This window comes from Epargyreus clarus, unplaced genomic scaffold (genome assembly GCF_041222505.1).
Source record: "Epargyreus clarus isolate Ecla_fem2 unplaced genomic scaffold, WU_Ecla_fem_2.2 ptg000004l, whole genome shotgun sequence".
NCBI classification, from domain to species: Eukaryota; Metazoa; Arthropoda; class Insecta; order Lepidoptera; family Hesperiidae; genus Epargyreus; species Epargyreus clarus.
This window is the reverse complement of record NW_027332212.1, coordinates 3,628,291-3,647,999: the sequence shown is the minus strand read 5'-3', so window position 1 is coordinate 3,647,999 and position 19,709 is coordinate 3,628,291. Positions and strand designations below refer to the sequence as shown.

The following is a 19,709-nucleotide window of genomic DNA, read 5'->3' as shown; positions in this document are numbered from 1 at the left end:
CGGGGGTAGATAGGGAAAGTAATTTGTCATCGGTTAGCTAAGCAGGGTGGTTCGCGGGCCTCGTCTCGCTAATGACATTCCGCATAATTAGGAACGCTACCATCTACTAATTACATAAATTGCCCGCTAAACCTGCCTATAATTTCGCTACTAAGACTCAGTATAACGACTTGTTGCCAGACCAGTTGTCAAATCACGTCTAATTATAGGAATTCACAAACAAGGAAGTTTATGTTATGTAAATAATAACGGTACAACTTACATTAACCGAACCGTTTATCTATAAGTCCTATGCCGTGTAATTTATAATTTCATACATTTATGATATTGAAATATAAAACCACATTTTTCAAATTTTCCACGTAATGTCTGTACGAATTATTTTTTGTAATAGTATCATCATAAAACAACCAAAATTACCGGAGAGATCTTACATATTAAAAGTAGCAAGTGAGAACGCAGTTCACCTACATCTGCTACAAATGCGTTGCTACCCCTCAGGACTAAGTGGGAAATTATATACGTATCCCGCCCACACACACATCAAAGTAAAACACGTCTCTCAGAATGAAAAGGATTAGGCCATAGTCCACCGCGCTAGCCAAGTACGTATTGGTAGACTTTACATACGATTGAGAATTTTTAAAACTATTTACATTAGCTCCTAACACTGTTTTTATTAGTCCGAAATGTGTGTGACGTGCACATCCGCTGTCGAACCACGAAGGATTCTACCATCTTTAATTGTATTATTGAGGTGAAGAAAGCAAAAGGCATTCAGACTTAGTCAGAACACTTTTAATCTTCAAAACCTTGTATGATACTCCGTTTATCTCGTGTCTACTAAAAATAGGACATTCTCACCTCAAACGCAAATATTTTTACATAAAAATGGGACGTAGTTTGTGGAAATTTATTCGGTTCGATTTGTTTACTCCTTATACGTTATTATTGTGGGTTCAAGGGTACGTATATTATGAATACAACTTAATATATAGCCTTCCTTCCTTTTAGAAATAACATAAGACGAAACTGTAAAATTGCGATGATTTGTGAAAGCAATATTTTATTCCAGTCTAACTTATTCCACAAGAATAGAGAAATAAAGTATAGATAAAGATAAATTAGTGACCAATTTCAAACATAAAACGAAGAAAAGTATCAAATGAGCTTGCAACCTTGATATAATATGCTTACTGCAGCCCAAGGGCATATGTGTCCAATTTTATATAAAACAATTGTCCCAGGTGAAACCGTTAAATATAATGAGTCAAATACTATTGACGACATCTTTTTATTTCGAAGACTGCAATACATACCATGCAGCCAAACATCACAGTTATACCACCATCTAATATATCAAAAACTAACAAAAACCTCTTATCCCCAGATCAACCAACAATAAGCCAGTCATCAGGCAACGTGGTGGACGGGATAAACCTGGAAGACATCAAGGAGTTCGCTAAGGCTTTCAAGCTACGGCGTCTGGGTCTCGGCTTGACTCAGACCCAAGTGGGGCAGGCTTTGTCCGTGACAGAGGGACCCGCGTACAGCCAAAGCGCAATCTGCAGGTAAGACTTAGACACATTGTTTATAGCTTTCATGTTTTGAGGATTTGATAGTTGTAAATTAACAGATTTTTAAATTAATTGTTAAAGTTAAAACTTGTATTTTCACACGTTTTCAGGATAAAGACGCACGCTTGTCCATTATAATATCACGGAGATTTTAAATTTAAAACGGAAATTCAAATCAAACGAAATAGTTACGTTATTTTAGCGATTAAAAATCGTCTTCTGTGTAGTAATTTAATTATAAGTCCGCCTACAGCTTAACGATTTGTCAAGCCGTCAGAAACAAATTTAGTTTTTTAACGGATTTATTAAATCTGTGTGATTGTTTTATTAAAAGGATACAAATACAAAAGAATCGCTAGCCATCATAACGACGTGACCTTTCATCGCTCCCAGAGGGCACAAAGCTATAAGGTTGATTACACAAACGCTCTACATTTGGCGATTTTCCGACTAATTCATATTTTTAGACGTAACTAAATACATAGTTTTTGCAAACAAGTTTTTATTGTTTGCAAAAACTATGTATTTAGTTACCAAAACCGACACGAACTAATATAAATAAAGATTTTTATCAAAACGGTTTAGTCCAACTAAAGATCAGTAAAATGCTGATAATATCACCAGTAGCTTAAGGTATAGATAAATTACATACTTCTTGCTCTTTCTGTATAATTTTTGAGTAAGAAGACATACAACATATACAAAAGCTTTCATTTTATATTACAATCTCTATCGAATCATGTTGTTGTTGGTATATGTATATATGAAAATAGTATGATTATGATTAATATAAAAATACCATTTTAATTTGTAAATGTAATCAACTCAGACAACATCAACGATTTGAACTTCACTCTCTAAGGTAATCAAACGCGCACTGTCGCAAATAAAACAAAATTGATGTTCATAAATATCATAAGTTTTGATTGTAATTAAAACTGTACGTAGTCGATTAATTGTAGACATTGCACAAATAAAAGCATTATTATATAGGACAAACAAACGTCGCATTCTACACGACAGGCGACTAATCGAAAGTCGCACAATCGCGATCAAAAAAGCGCTAGCAATACCCTTATAGGCCTCGTCACGCCAACAACAGTTATCACACCGACTTTTTAATATCGCTAATTGAAGTGATTTGTAAAACAGCATGACTCCTTTCGTTCCTTACGATTCATTTAATTAATTACCATTCGGGCTTCCGTTCCGGTTTTGAACCGAGACCATTTTTTAGGCTAGAGCGCTCTAATTAGGTGTTATGTTATCGTTTTATTTTTTTAGTGGCGGTCTTTCCTTTGTTCTAACACGATTTATGTCTAGATTTATAGATTGTAACCAACTGTCCGTGGCTGTGCTTGTTATACGAATTAACATGTTAAATTGTTTGCCATTTCTAAGATAATATAAAATGTAATGTAGGTACGTATATAAAAATGTTCGTTTGTCTAACTCAATTCTTGAAGACTATTAAATTTGATGTAATGTTAATTTAAAGAGAGATTGATTTGATAACATAGGTTACTATTACTCCTAATATATTAAGATAAGGTCACTCTGTAAACATTGGAGAACCGTACAAGCCTAACCCGTAGATAAATAAGTCATATTCTTGGAAATACCTGTTCTATCAGAATTTGAGCATAGATGCGAAACACCATGGAAGATAATGTCTTATCACGCTAGGAATTTGAGTGAGTACCACGAGCTCCACCAATTTTGATACTAGGTGTACTTAGATATTCATTAAACGTTGTAATTCGAATGAAAAAAGGAATTGTAAGTTCTATCTGATATCGAGCGTTTTGTCATAAAAGTAACTTGTAATTAAAAAGTAAAGTAAGTGGTCACTGTCACCTATGGACACGAAACGAGCTTCAAATCGAACAGGAGTTATGTCGGCCACAGATGTTATGTTGGAGGATCAAAACAACCTAAGATCTAGGGTATTAACACACTTCTTGACAACATAGGCCACGATGTAACGTATTAGAGAGAGTCTTCTTCACAATTTACAATCCAAACCACACCAAACAGACGTATCATTAATATGACTGTCGCCGCAGTTGTCATCGTCGTCACCCTATTAAACCTTTTAACCACCTGTTCCACAGCTGGGCCCTTATCAAGAGTTTTTACTATTCGACAAATATGACTGTTTTGGTATTTGTTTACGTATTTACCCATACAAATTCCAATCAGCGCCCCTAGCGGATTGTGTCAGAACTAGGAAATCGTATTGGCCCATACGTAAAAAAATACCAAAACAGTCATATTTGTCGAAACGTAAAAACTCCTGGTAAGGGTACTGGGCACGGGTCTCTACTCAGAGCGAGACGGGTTAGTCCATAGTCCACCGTGCTAGCCAACCGCGAATTGGTAGTCTTCACACACCTTTGAGAATTTTTTAAAAACTGTCGATGACTGCAGTACGAAATGCATAATCAAACTTATATCCTTAAAAAGTGGAACTTATAAAATATTAGGAGGCTCTTCTAACGTTTTTATTCGGTAGTAATTAATCAATCCCTATTTGATTGGAATATGGAATATCCATAACAATAGACTCAGTTTTGAGTAAAGATTGCTTTTTTTCAACGCGAACTTTACTAAGATAAAAAGTAGCACGTAAAAGTAAATTACCCAGCTTTAGCTAAAGGACAGTATTGTTTTACCGACAATAAACTATCGTGCAAGCTAATAACATTAAATTGAATGTAAATCAAATAATTGAAAACGGTTTTCAGACCAAGCGGAGTTCGGTGCAAATAGTACTAGCTTGGGATCGCCAGCCTTTTTAACTTGTACGGGACAATCTTGACTCAAAAACATCCAATAGAGTCCATTATTAATAATAGATCTATACCATGATTTGCCTACCAAATCAATATTTGACTTCTGCATACTACAAATGTTCATACAATCTTTGGTAGGTAAAATTTAAAAAGATTGAATATTAATAAGTAGTAATAGATCGTACATGTAGGAGATATTGTTGTCCACGAAATATTACCAATTGATAGTAATTCCGCGATGGTGTCAGTGTCGTGGGATGAAAGGTTTTGTATGAAGTTTTTCATAATGTCTGCTATATTTGTATGTATTTCTCCAAGTTAATTAATGAGAAACTTAGATTAGTAAAGATTACTCACTCCTAACAAGAAAATTTACCCAGTTTTGAGAATTGAAATAGTTGCGTAAATAAGTTTTGCCACGTCTCCGTGCTAAAATGTCCCTAAATATTTGAAATAATAATTTATTTATTACGTAAATTACGCAGTATTAGTTATTTATTCGTAAATTTTCTCTAAAAATATTTTTATTTGTCAAGAATTCAAAAAACTAACTTATTAAAATAAGCCGTTTGTGGCTTCATTCGATTTCAAGGCGGCGAAGTATCTTTACTAATCTATGATGAGAAATAAAAATATTTTAATGGTTGTAAAATATTAGATCAAGTATCGTAACAACAGTTGCCAAACAATATGTTTTAGTTACTTTCCCTCGAAATTTGGTCCATGAATTTAGTACAAGACATTTTTTTTAAATTGTAAGTAGATATGTATTTAGCAGAGACATTACAAAAAAACAAAAATATTAAAAAAAAATTCGCCTTATTACATTATACATAATATTAGGTACATACATATTGTTTTTTTAATCTCATAGGTGTTTACATTTTAAAATGTCGAATCATAAATTGACATTCTGGACCAGTCCTGGCCAATACGGACGGCTGGAAACCTGACAGTGGCTCAACTCGGAGGAAATTTCAATTTGGCCCCCATCGACCTCCTTCGTATAATAAAATCATTAATCGTTACTTCTGTTCCAGTTAATTAATTATCTTGCCGTAATTACTTTTTTCGTGTAATTAAAAGAGTAGAATTCCCTTGTCTTTGTCGTGATTTCATTTTCCATTAATTTTTCTTTCGACTCCCCCCAATTTTGTATTGTGAAGCCGGTACAAAGTACACCCCTTTGATTATACCGGACTCAATTAATTTGAATTATAATTAGAATTTATTATTTGGCCACCGTATAACAATCGGTCGAGTGTACCTACTGTGTAATTTTTGCTTCGAAAATTACATCGAATCAGTCAAATTGTGTTTTAATTATGAATCTGAATATTTTTATAAAATGTTTTCGTAAGTACATGTTAATTTTACTACAGTTTACTTTATTATTGTAAATAATTTTGATTCATCGCTTTGCGGCTTTAAGATTTTATTACTATCATCGTAATAAATATCAAGTATATTTAGAAAATAAATAAAATTATTGACAAAACTTTCAAAATTTAATACAAGAATTTATAAGGAGTGAAATGGACTACCGTTTTAGCGAAAACAATTAGGATTCGTGTCTATAAAAATAAATATTTAAATATCATTCAACTTATTCCCTAACTAAAACTATATCCTCATTTACAGTACCAAAATCCAAAATCGATTAATATACAAACAAAACTGAATCAAAATGTATTTACCAAGATAACGGTAGATGCAGTGGTCATTGGCACTGCGATCGAAAATATTGAATTAAGCATGTTACTATTACAAATTTATATGAGACGGACTGCGTCTGCGCAGTGTCGGGTCACCGTTCTGTTAAGGGTTATATTTTAAATTTTATTGTATATAACTGGCAAAAAGGAGTAATTCTAGCGGTATTTTACGTGGGGAGACTTAGGCATGTGCTTCTGATTATTTGAAATAATTTGCGTTTTAGAAATTAATCGTTATATGTTTTGTTGGCAAGTGGAAACAGGAGGAAATGTGGATGTGAGGAAAAATAGATACATACCTGAGAGTTCTAGAGAGTATGTAAAGTCTACCAATATACACGTGGCCGGCATGGTGTTTCGAGCCCTTTTTATTCTTAGAAGAGACCCAACAGTGGGGTAGTAATTGGTTGTTTAAAAAAAGATTGGGAGGATTAATCGAAGATACATTGCCATCCTATTGTGAAGCCTTTATTTTCTGTATCATAGGTACATACCCTTCAATCCAAAACAGTAGCTCTGCACCGCTGTGCAATAAGGTAGTAGGGCCTTCGCAGTTGAAGTACATGAAGTACGTAAATAGTATTTTGAAAAATAGAGTAAGAGTCAGTACTCTTACTCTCAGTACAGTTACTGAATGCGGTGACAGGATTTAGAGCTCTTCGAAAGTTAAGCTTAATAAGCAATTAAAGCCTTTAAAGCTAACGAAACATTAGCAATAGGCTTCTATTACAAACGCACGTAGACGACACTGGCCACTTGACCACGCAAAGAAGTTGGACTGTTTTGAAATGATGCAATAGAATAATATTGCAATGACTAAATCAGTTGTACAAGGTGTATACTGCGTTAAAGACGACCTACAAAGGGCTTTTAAATCGTACGGCACTAACGCACTTACGAAGACTTTATGGACCACTTACTGTCAATCTCTTTACGAGCCTAGGTTATATATAAACCCCGTATAAACAAGGAAAAACAAAAAAAAACGAACTATGAAAATTAATGTATTTTTTATATTATTTGTAACACATAAAGATAAGCGTGCGACTTTATCCTCTAATAAACTATTTATGTATCCTTCAGAGTCTGAAGGGCAAACAGTCTAACATATTGTTTGTTACCGTCCCCAGTGCCCTGGCTTCGCAGATGCTAGCAGCTCAGCTGTCTTCACAGCAACAAAACATGTACGTGTTTTGTTTATTACCCCTACACTGTATAACGGAGCTAACTTCATTATCGAGCGTGCAATATCGAAAGATTTTTATCATCCAATATTTGAACCAATGTTTGGTCAAATGTTTGATCAATCTCATCGAACAAAGTTTGTCGTCAAATATTTGAACCAATGTTTGGTCAAACGTGCGTCAAATGTCTTCGAAAGTTCTGCTTAACATCCGTATAAACTCATTAGCAAAACGCTCGAATAATGCAGATAGCTCCGAGATACACATTGTAACATGCATTAACCACACGCTTCGGCCCCGGCCAGTCATACGAACACTGTCTTTAAATCAAAATATTTCAACGCTATTTAATGTAATCTTATCTCGATCGGCGATCCGTGCATACCGCGTGAATGTAACCCGCATACAATTATTTATAATTACCGGTTTTGGCGTTCTTTCTTTTCCTTTTCACACGTATACGGTATTTACATACGAGTAATTATAGTCAGGAGGCGCTATGCATCAGCCGAACTACATTTAAGACGACGCTACCAAAGTACAAGCACCAAAGCATGTCGGTTCGACATTTTGAGTAATTGTTGTGAGAACATTATCAGATTTTATTATTGTAACGTCGACGTGTAATTTCAAGCTTTCCATCTAATCTAGCATGATATATTATTTCATTACTCTTTATGTTTATTAATATTCATTTTGCGCAATTCCAAGCCAGGGCATTGGCATACGTTACCTTTCGCTTCTAATTGAATTCGTTTTATTGTTACCACGTTCGGTATTAATCAAACTGATTACCCTGCCGGCCTAAATTGCCTATTGTTTTTTTGTATCTGTAATCGTTAACGCAATGTCAATGTCCTGTGTTTCGCCTTCGTTTAATTTGGGATAAAAGTATGCGCTGACTTAACCCGCTGCCCGCCGCGTTTTTTTTTAACGGAGCGTGAAAGTAAGATTCTAACATTACGATTTATGTTCGATACAGATTTGAGAAATTGGATATAACACCAAAAAGTGCGCAGAAAATCAAACCGGTGCTTGAACGGTGGATGAAGGAAGCAGAGGAGAGGTAAATATGTTTGTTTGAGTGAGTTTACGTAATATGCAACCGTGTCGTGTCACACATTTGGCCTGTAACGCTTATCGACGTAAAACATTTCTCAAATCTGGACTAACTACGCTTTTTCGGGTTAAGCTTTGTTTTATGTATGCTTTGTTCATGTAGATCGATTTATCAATAGGTACGTTTATAGCGAAGTTGCGGCGTTATTCTTATAAGAGACATCGTGAATATTAAAGTAGTAATCAAAGGATTCTTTTCCGTTTACTTACTTCAATTGCGTTATCCGCGGCTAGCTGCTCTATAAACGTACCTGCATCTCTATAATCATTTGTATTACTTAATAATATCTGTATAATTTTGAAAATATCTATACCTGTGTTACTATTTGTGCTTTACCTATCCCAATTCCAATACCTATATGTCAATCTTTCAGATAAGTTACTTACGTCATCGATCATCGCATGCATATTTTTAAGGTGTAAACATTAGCTTGTATAAATATGTACAGAATAGTATACAGACAGGTGAATTATGGTATCTACTTCTGTAAGTCACGAGCGCGCGTCAACTTTACTTGTGGTAAATCGTATACATGCACTATGCGTTAGTGTGCGTACTGTATCCCTACACGCGGAAGAGCTCACGCAAACATCGTCTACTTGGACAAGCATAACAATACCTGTTTGCAACACATGTAACGTCGACGCGCGCTCGTGAGATGCAATATCTATATCTTTTCATGAAAGTAAATTTTTCAAGGCATTTCTGTCGTAAATAGGACATTCGGGTTGTAAGTACTACTCTGAAGTAGGATATTAGCTATTGTCATGAAGGGATAGAAGGATAGCCCAATAGATTCGGATGCAAAGCAGATATAACTTCATGTGCGAATGTGGACCGTGGAGTCAGTACATATTTTAATTTTAAATAATAAAGAAACAATTTTAAAACTTCCTAATGTTCTGACAGGCGTGTTTCTTCCTATGAATACATATTTGACCAGTATGGTAAACTATGTTCCTTAACCGTCCACATTCTGAGAGATTAGTGACCAGGATGATTTAATAGGCTGAAGATGATGATAGCTAGTTTTTTGTTTCTTCCAACATTTTTAGAAGATCTTAACATGTCAAAACGAACACTGTTCAGATAGAAATAGATTATGGTGATGGTTCCACCGGAGTAAAACCACAAAGGTGTATACAACATTCTAAGTCGCTTAAAACTTTCCCTAAAAAGTCGTATATAAATACATTTCATACCGATTGTAATTGTACTATAGTATTCGTTCTCAAACCGTTATTTAAACGATCGAAATACAAACATGTTTTTCCCTACCAATAAACATAATAGGAACAGAGCTACAGAGAATTTATAAACATTTATAAGCCCACCAGGTGTCGCTTAAATCGCCAACGCGCACTAATATCTTGTAAGACCACTAGTATCTATCGATTTAACATTTCGCATCATTAAAATGCATTATCTGGATGCAGCGGGACAAATTTAACATTGCAAATTGTGAATTTGCAATCCTGTGGCCTCTCCGTGGTAATTTTTAACGAGGGTCGGGTCGTAACGATAGTCCTTGAATTAATACGGTTACTTCTTCATTACTGTTAAGGGAGAGAGGAATGGAGACACTTTTATCTAATAGTGGCACTAAGTGTTAATTATTTTAACACCCTTTTAACCCTACGTAGTGGGGTTAAGAAGTCTTTTTGACGTGCGGTGAATGGGAATCAGTTTTTTTATATGTCTTTAGGGTGAATAGTTTTTCGTAATTTATGCTGAATTTTTGGCGTTTATTGACTCTCTTCAAGTCAAGTTAATCTAGAGATTTAGTTGAACGATTCCAGTGATTTTAGACAATTTTTGGTTATTTGGTAAGAAACCTGTTTAGTAAAATACTCAAATGATTTTTTCAGTTTTCTAGTGACCTTTGTAAGTAAAAAAACTAATCACAATAAAATAAGCGGATAACTTTATTGAGATATTAATTCATAAAGGTAAAAAGTTCAAAGAGATTAAGAGTCAGGATTGGCTTAATAACCCTTTACTTCCCGACTGCAATCAACTTAGCCTGTAAACGATTAGCACATTGTCCGTACTAAGCTGATTGACGCGGATCGGTTAAGCTTATTCTAATATAAAAAACCGTGTGCAGTTACGGGTTAAAGCCAGATCGTAATATAGTCTGATGGACCAAACTAACTAAAAATCATTGTATTATTCAAGTTTCGTCTGACATTTCATTAATATTTAATATAATAATAATAATAAAATTCATTTATTTCCTCCCACAATAAGGACTTAATTTATATACATTTAACAAAAATGAGATACAATTATTTGCAAGTCTTACGTTGCGAGAGACTGGTGCCTGAAGTAGGTAGAACCTGAGTTACAGGTCACCAGTGCCCTCCCGCTATGCTAGTTAACGATACGCTGTATGTATAGAGGGTAGTAGAATTATGGTTTGATCGAAAAAAAGTAACTTCTAATGACGGGTTCAAGTCAGATAGTTACATAGTCGGATAGACGAAACTGACCAATTAAAATTAAAAAATCTTTTCCTTCCTCATGGTCCGTCTCATAAAGGGCATTTAAAAAAATATATATGTTGTATGTGACGAAAAGTGGTAGAACCAGTATGGTGCGACCTTAAAGGTACCCCTTACGCATATTACTATGCGTGATGCAGTTCTTGCATTTCGGTAGAAGAGTGTGGATGCTGTCGGACTTACATAATTATGGGACGACAATTTTAGTCGTGGCAAGGCATGATCGATTCTTAATAAATCCCCTGTTCTCATAGATATACCGTCTTTATTTTTTTTTTATAATATAGGAGTAGCAGACGAGCATGCAGTCCACCTGATGGTAAGTGGCTACTGCCGCCCATTGACATCTGTAATCAATCCCAGACAGGATTAGATATTCCTGTCTGAGGTCGGCCACAGATGCGCCGCTACCCCTGAGGACTAAGCTGGAACGCCTCGGAAAAGTCTGTCTCCCTTACCACACCCTTCAAACCGGAACACAGCAGCGCCTAACACTGCTGTTATTAGGTAGAAATAGGTGTGTAGTCTTTATTAGTAGTATATCTATGCCTGTTCTATATGGAGTTCGTTACACATGTCCATGCAGTAACAACGGCCATCAAGCGTTACTATTACATAAAATTATAAGGAATACCCTCGGACATGGTGACGGACTTGGATCAAAAAAGTTTTTTAAAAGATCGATCATTGACGAGTCATATGAACAAGCTTACCATACAGGACCAATGCTCCGGAGTTCAATGTCAACCAGAGATCAAAATATTGAATTTAGATTTTTATTTCGGATTCGTCTTCGCATTCGGGGCAAAAGAAACAAGCATGAAAAGTTTCCAAAGTTTCGAAAGCGTTGTTTTTTCATCCAAAATTTCTGTGAAAACAGTCACAAAATCATATCTCGGAAAATATTTTATTAGTTCAAGTTTCCTATGCCTCGATAATATTACGATTGCAGTCCTTGACATAGGTCCACTGCTTTACATACGAATACATGTAAAACAGACGGTGTCTACTCATAACACTATAAATTCATTTATGTAATACATTCAAATGTGTCCATATTATGAAACCAGAGCAAGGTTCATTATGTCCATTGTCAAACATCGAAACGTATTTTGGTTTTGATATGAACTTGAGACGGCTGCTCTATTTCAATTCGACTGCATTATACCCGTAAGGCCAAAGGCGTAAACACGGAAAGTGTGTATACCTACTTATAAGGTGGTACTTTGAAAGTGGTAGAACCCTTTATGGTTCGATTCCGGCGGCACCACCGCCACACCTATTTCTGCCTTATAACAGCAGTGTTAAGCGCTGCTGTGTTCTGGTTTGAAGGGTTTGGTAAGGGAGACATACTTTTCCGAGCATTCTAGCTTAGTCCTTAGGAGTAGCGGCGCATCTGTGGCCGACCTCAGGTAGGAATATCTAATCTTATCTGGGGTTGATTACAGACGTCCAGTAGCCACTTACTATCAGGTGGACTGCATGCTCGTCTGCTACTATAAAAAATACGTACACAACGAAGCAGTGATAGCTAAGTGGTTAGAAAGTGCCTCCCAATAGGTCCGAGGTTTGAATCCAAGGCACCTCTGATTTATCTGTGCATATTAGAAATTCATTATTACTAGCTTGAACGATTAACTAAAACATACTGAGATAAATTAAAAGCCTGATAGTTCGAAAAAAAGGTCTCAAGGGTGTGTGAAGTCTTCAGTCGCTCTTCGTCAGCACGGTGGGCTATGGCCAAAACCCCTTGTACTTTTAGTGGAGACCCGTGCCCAACAATGGGACAGTAATGGGTAAACTTGCTCTCATTTCTGTCTTATAACTACAATGTTGCACTTATGTATTTTGGCTTGAAGAGTATCATAAGCGAGAGACTTGCAAGAGGCTTTCGAACTTAGTCCTCAGGGGTAGTATCACATAAGACCAATTAGTTTTATTTGCGGTTATTATAACAGCAGTGTTAGGCGCTGCTGTGTTCCGGTTTGTAGGTTGTAGTAAGGGAGACATACTTTTCCGAGGCGTTCCAACTTAGTCCTCAGACGTAGCGGCACATCTGTGGCCGACCTCAGGTGGGAATGTCTAATGCTATCTGGGGTTGATTACAGATATCCATGGGCGGCAGTAGCCACTTAACGTCAGGTGGACTGTATGGTCGTCTGTTCCGTAACTATAACTATAACTAGAAAACCTTTGAGAACCTTGGAGTACTTTCAGAGATATAAGTTTTCGCTCAATATTCTCATTTACCGTATTATAATAGAACTCAGTTTACCAATAATCGTTAATAATATATTAAGGTTAGTTAAGGTTGTTAATAATATATTAAGTTACTTAATTACGTACTAATTTGTCTAATGCATTATTAATGTCCGTAAAATTATGCATTGACGCTAATTAGACTGAATGATGAACACCCACTTCATTCTAAAATATTGATCTAGGAATTATATGGAGATCTAGATAGGTCTTCTTGAAGAATGTTTGGATAAAAAAGCTTGAAAAACAATTTTATAGGCTATATTTCTTGCATGCACTACCTTGCATGTATTTAGATAATTTTGTAGTAGCTATCGAAATCGGGAGGACGTTCTTAATTTGGTTCATTTTGTTTGATTTTAATTCTAAGTCAAATAAATTTATAATAATAAGACTTTGATTTTTATAAATGTACGTATAAAGGACACTTTTGTAAAATAAATACAAATATCTATAACGGGAAAATACTCACGACCTTCCCCATTTATTTTTATTTTCGAATTAAATAGCCTACGCTCAAAACAAAGATTAAGATGTAAAATTTCGTAAGCCACACACTACAACTTGTCTTTGTTTTAACACAAAGCGACGACTTTCATCTATTAAGGCCAAAAAAAATGAAAAAAATGAGTAATAGCGGGTGGAAGATTTACGACGCCAGCCCGTTGATGATTCCTTTGGTGTTGTAAATTTCCATTAAAAGATTTTCTTCACCTTAACCATAAAGTCAAATTCCTTATTCCAGGTACGCGTCCGGGCAGAACCACCTCACGGACTTCATAGGCATGGAGCCGAGTAAGAAGCGCAAACGGCGGACGTCGTTCACACCGCAGGCGCTGGAGCTGCTAAACGCACACTTCGAGAGGAACACTCATCCATCTGGTAATTATTCATGATTTATTTTTATCCTATCCATTTTTGGGGTTCCCTACCCAAAAGGTAAAAACGAAACTCGTTTAAAGGCAGTAAAGCTTTCCTTGGTTAAAGAAGGTACCACCGTTTTTAGGGGCAGCAACGCATCTGTGTTCATGGGCGGCAGTATAAACTTACACCACATATGAGATAAACAAAAAGCGCATAATCTTCTAATACCATAAAAAACAGTACAAAAAGTCATATTAAGATAATAATGTTGAATAGTGTTAACTCTTTTCGTGGTTAAACTGCGGCAGCGTTGAAACTGAAAACTATGGTTGAAGGTGTATAGGTTTGAAGAGGCATTCGAGGGCGTTCCAACTTAGTCCCAAGTCGTAGCGTCGTTATTTCATAGCTATGAGGCGTGTATCCCATCCAATAATAACTGGTCAAACACAGCATCCCATGCATATTTATTAGCAATTATAAATCTACCTGGAGTCGATCATGTATATTATGCACTGCTACCTTGGAAGATTAAGTTGGAACGTTCCAAAGTAGGACTTGTCACATGCTTCAAACTAGGATATAATGATATATAGCAAGAGTTCCCGACTATTATACTAATTGTGGCGATTTACTTCCATAATAACGATTGAAATGTGTCTAATCAATACGTAGACATAACTGTACCCATATTTTTACACATACATAAAGTATTGTTACTTTTATCAATTAACTCAATATTGATAAAAGCTCTTCATGGCTTTATTCCAGAAGCACCACCGCTGTAAATATTTTTTCCTTAGAACAGCAGTGTTAAGAGCTTTAAAGTTCAAACAACCTTCAAACTAGTGAAGGTTGTTTGAACTTTCACCTAAGGCGTAAGGGTAACGGAAAAGGTAACACTTACATGAAGCGTGCTAACCTAGTCCTCAGGGATATCAACGCAGCTATTACCGATCCTCCAATCTACATAGGATTGGTTACTGATGTCCATACAGTATCCCTTAGTTACCAGTAACCATCGAGTGGTTGGTACTATCATATTCGTTTGCTACTCCTACATTATAAAGATTCACATAAGTATTATCATTAACATCACCTTTTCAACTTCCAGGCACCGAAATCACCGGTCTAGCGCATCAACTCGGCTACGAGAGGGAAGTGATCAGAATATGGTTCTGCAACAAGCGGCAAGCGCTCAAGAATACCGTTCGAATGATGTCCAAAGGCATGGTCTAAGGACTGATTGTAGATCGGACAACAAAATCATCGGCGTTACTAGGGTTTGAGGCTGCAATAGTTTTGGGCAAGTTACATCGGGTAGCAAGGGTATCCAGGGTGTTAGACTAACTCCTTGACTATTAAGCACTATGATTGGGGGTCCACTAATCCACACAGAAGTTGATTTGATTGTAAATATCAGAATCCGAAAAATTCGCGAAGAAGCCCATAAAGAATCCTAGTTCGCCAATGAACAACATTAATCCACCTTTTATTTCAACTATCAAGAAGTTGTGAAAGAACCACATAAATATCCATACACGGAAACGTGACTACCTTGTTGATCAAACCTATATTATTTTGCATCGATAACCGTAAAGCTGGATTTGATTAAACTAAAACCGTTAAAAATACAAATTATCTGGCCTTAATTAGAATTTTGATGCGATTCCAGCCAAGCTTAGAGAATTATTAAGTTTTTTTAATTAAAATATAATTGTAAAATAAACATTTCGACTGATATATTCGTCTCGACGTAGCTACTTTTACAATGATATAAATGGTACGTAGTGTATTATAGGTGTTTAGTACAAAAATGGAGTGATTGTCGCCTAAATACTGTCTTATATGGTATGTATAATTGTCAAAAACAAACCGTTTATAAAACAAAACATTTTTGGAAACTATAGATCGTGGTGATCGCAAAAATTGTCCTTTTAAAATATTGAAACTATGTCGTGAATATAAATTAATGTCACAGGGGAATTAAAGTGCCCGATCAAAATTTATTCGGATTAATAGGAATTTTGGTAATTATATTGCCGTGTTTTTTTATTATTTTTTTATTTGTAAAGACTATTGCATTTTGTAAATAAGTACAATAACTTTAAATCTTGGCGATAAAATGATGTAGAGTTAGGAACATTAATTTATTGAAATACTCTGAGTTTTTTCGTTCTACTTAGCGAATGTTGCACTTTATAGTTTTAGGATAATTAACGATAATATGTAGTTGAAATGTGTCGTCAGTCTTAGTGGCCTACTGAAAGTTTTCAAATCATAGTTTTTTGTTAATAGATAGGTATGAAAACGATATGTATAGAATTATTATAATAATATGCATTGTCGTAAATTGTAAATATTGTTCTGTAATTTTAGTTTATTAAAATGTATTATTAGTTTTATGTATAACAAAACTATAAGTTTAGCTTTGTAAGATTCTTGTGTAGGTAAACGAGTTGGATATTTCTGTTGCAATATTCGAATTTCATTTATTAACAAAGTTTTCATTGATTTCGTGGCGTAAAAACACAAGTTCTTTTGGTTTTCTATTGAATTCATTTTTAAACGAAATACACGTAACAGGGGGTCTGTTTGGAAATACGATGTTTATTATTGTTGTCTGTGCATATTTTTGGGTAGCTACAATAAAACTATTAAAATTGCCTCGCATTTGGAAAGTAGATTTTGAAATATATACGTATAGGTTTCTCAAAAAAAATAAAATTATTTATGTTTTAAGTAATTGAAGTGCCCAAAAAGTATGCACAATGACATATTATGCAGACGTTTATGATTTGTCATATGAATTTAATATGTACACGTATTGGTATTAAATGTTTATGTAATTTTAATTCAAAATCACCAGTCGCAATTAATATTATTATCAATAATACGAATTAAAGTTGTAACACTTAGAGTGGCGTATGTAAATAGTTTAGTCACATGTTTTCAAGTAAAGACCTACTGTTAACTGTATTACCGATAGAATAAGGCTGTAATTTAACGTATGTTAATGACCAATGAAAACCAACTTGTGATCATTAATATTTGTACTGTTACCTACTACTTAACAAGAGTCGTTAAAAAATAATATTATAAAAAAATTGAACATATTTTTCGGCTGTTGAAAAATTGTAAATACAATATTAAGGATAATAAAACTATTTGGAGTAATATTTAGGAACAAAGAAAAAATATTATCAAAATTTATATTTTCAAAAATTATTACAAGTGCAAAAAAATGTGTATTTAAAAAAAGGAACGTTTGGCCATAATCGAAATTTTTCACTTTAGGAATTTTTTATCGACTTTAACCACACTACCACACCCACAGACAAGCAGTAAGGTAAACAGTGACTTACAATAGTGCGGTGCGATGTTGCAAGTAATCTGTACTTATATCTATGGAATCAGATTTTTCACGACCCATCCCTTATTTCATATTTTACCGTTGTGCCTCATATTTATGTATAAGTTTTTAGACAGGGAATATCGTTTGCGTGTGAGAATAACTTGAAACTTTAATTAAGACTACGTATCGACAAGTTATTCTTATCACTAGATTGCTGACAGTTCTTGTAATTTTTTTATACTATTTTAAATTTCCAAATGTCCATTGGTAGTGAAAAAATATGACGAATACACCACTGCAACTATTTCACGGTGGTGGGGCCCTTCGTGGTTCGTTACTCCGACACCATACTTATTTTTGCCTTTTAATTGGTAAATTCTAGATTGGAAGGTTACTATAATACATAACGTAAATGGAGCTTTTCATCTAAAATAAGTTTTTAGGTACATACACATATAGGTACTTTAATTTTATTTTTTAATTCTTTTTATTTCATATTTCCAAAATTATTATTGATTATCATACTATACATATGATAATATAATCAATAAAACTTTATCGATAACATTATTTTCACAAGCAATTATTTTTAATATGACAAACTTTCATTTTTCTTTTTTTTTAATATCCATAGCTTTCAGGTATTCATTTAAATCATTCATACTCTATGACTAACGGATTTATTTTTTAAAAATCTTTATTTCAGTTGTATAAATGGTTCAAAAATAATACCTAAAAACAAATATTGATTTCGCTTTATACACATATTTAATTTAATGTTATGAAAAATCTGACTCCCAACAAACATTAGAATAATAGTGAGCATAGCGTGCTAAGTACAAATAATAATTATTTAATTGTAAACAAAACTAGTCCGTTGCGTATATATTACTATGTTATTACATAGCAAGATCGCATTGCACCCTGGTTTTCATATATCTATAATAATAATAGTTTAAAATACGATTATAAAATTCTACTACACATAACTTCATCTGTAACACATATTCAAACCAAACTATAACAGTATAATAGTGTATTAATTTTTTCTCCTGTAATGGTACCGAGTGGATGACTATGGCTGCTGGTTTATGATGAGATGCAGATTAAAGGCAGATAACTGTTTGAATGTTTGTTTCATTATTGAAATCATTTAATCCTTATTACCCCTTCCTTTGAACTGAAAATGGAATCGAAGTCGGCAAGCTTCGCTAATATACATCGATGTATTTACCCTAAGCGTCAGTGCAAAGAAAAACTTTCAGACTTAAGCTTACGCACGGCTATTTTTATTTTCAAGCAACTCAGCTATGCATAGCTAAAACCAATAGGTCTACAATAGCATGAAATTCTGCCCAAAAGTTCTAGAAATGACATTTATTGACGAGAATCAACAAAACATTTTTAAAAGTTCGTCTCCCATAAGGAGTTAAACAAGGGAAAAATGTTGATGAACAATAAGAAAATGTTAATTAATAATTAGTTGTCAGTTTTGTCAGTTTGGGCTTATCATCGAAATTATTGCATCGATTACGTAATCCCGCAGTTCACGATTATTTCACGCAGGCAAATAATTTCCAGCGTGCAATTTCTACCTGTTACTCTTTGTTTGACGTTTTAGTAGAGCCTCGGTAGAGACGGGTACCTACCTAAGCTTACCTTACTAAGCGTAAGCGAAAGAACGCAGTAGATATAGAAAAAAAATAGGTAGATATATGAACATTTTTAGCGCAGTAAAATCAAAGATAATAATTTGATGGTCTACATCGGCGTTTCCCAGCCTTTTTCAGTCCACGGACCCTTAAGAAATCAAGCACAGTTTTCACGGACCCCCTTAATAAAATAAACAGCAAAAAAACGGATTAGGTATATATTTTAGTTATTACAGAGACAAAAAAAATACAATTATAACTGTTAATTATGAAAAATTAGAAAAAAGAAATGAGAAGATTGGTGTTGCTTTTTGCGACTAAATCAGGATATTCGGGTTGAAGTTGCTACTAAGCTGTAATCTTAAATCAGATTCTACTTGTAATCTGTTTCTGTATTTGTTTTTTTGTATAAACAAGAGTAGAGAATGCCTTTTCACATAGGTATGTGGTTGAAAAAGCAGTAAAGCGGCCCTTTTGCATTTAATGAGCGATTTATGTATGGTCCAGAGATGACACCGCGGACCCCCATACGTATACTCGCGGACCACAGGTTGGGAAACGCGGGTCTACATTAAGGAACAATAAATTATTATAGACTCTATATGGTATGTTTGAACAAATGGGCTAACTTTAACACAGGTCAATTGTAGCGGTTCAATTAACCCCGTACACTTTGGCGCAATTGCA

At 34.7% G+C, this 19,709-nt stretch overlaps 1 protein-coding gene across 8 annotated transcripts in view; it reads left to right on the top strand.

Moving 5' to 3' along the window:
- pdm3 (POU-domain protein pdm3) overlaps nucleotides 1-18,499 on the top strand; it is a 203,809-nt gene extending 185,310 nt beyond the window's left edge. For 5 of the 8 annotated variants that reach the window (XM_073092934.1, XM_073092932.1, XM_073092939.1 and 2 more), the window contains 5 exons: nucleotides 1,391-1,571; nucleotides 7,218-7,271; nucleotides 8,254-8,337; nucleotides 13,900-14,036; nucleotides 15,130-18,499. In XM_073092934.1, coding sequence (XP_072949035.1) covers nucleotides 1,391-1,571; nucleotides 7,218-7,271; nucleotides 8,254-8,337; nucleotides 13,900-14,036; nucleotides 15,130-15,254 — 581 coding nt within the window. In that variant the 3' untranslated portion in view covers nucleotides 15,255-18,499. The remainder of the gene's footprint in view (nucleotides 1-1,390; nucleotides 1,572-7,217; nucleotides 7,272-8,253; nucleotides 8,338-13,899; nucleotides 14,037-15,129) is intronic. The other 3 variants (XM_073092935.1, XM_073092936.1, XM_073092937.1) reach the window with 3 other exon arrangements.
- Nucleotides 18,500-19,709: the final 1,210 nt, after the last annotated feature.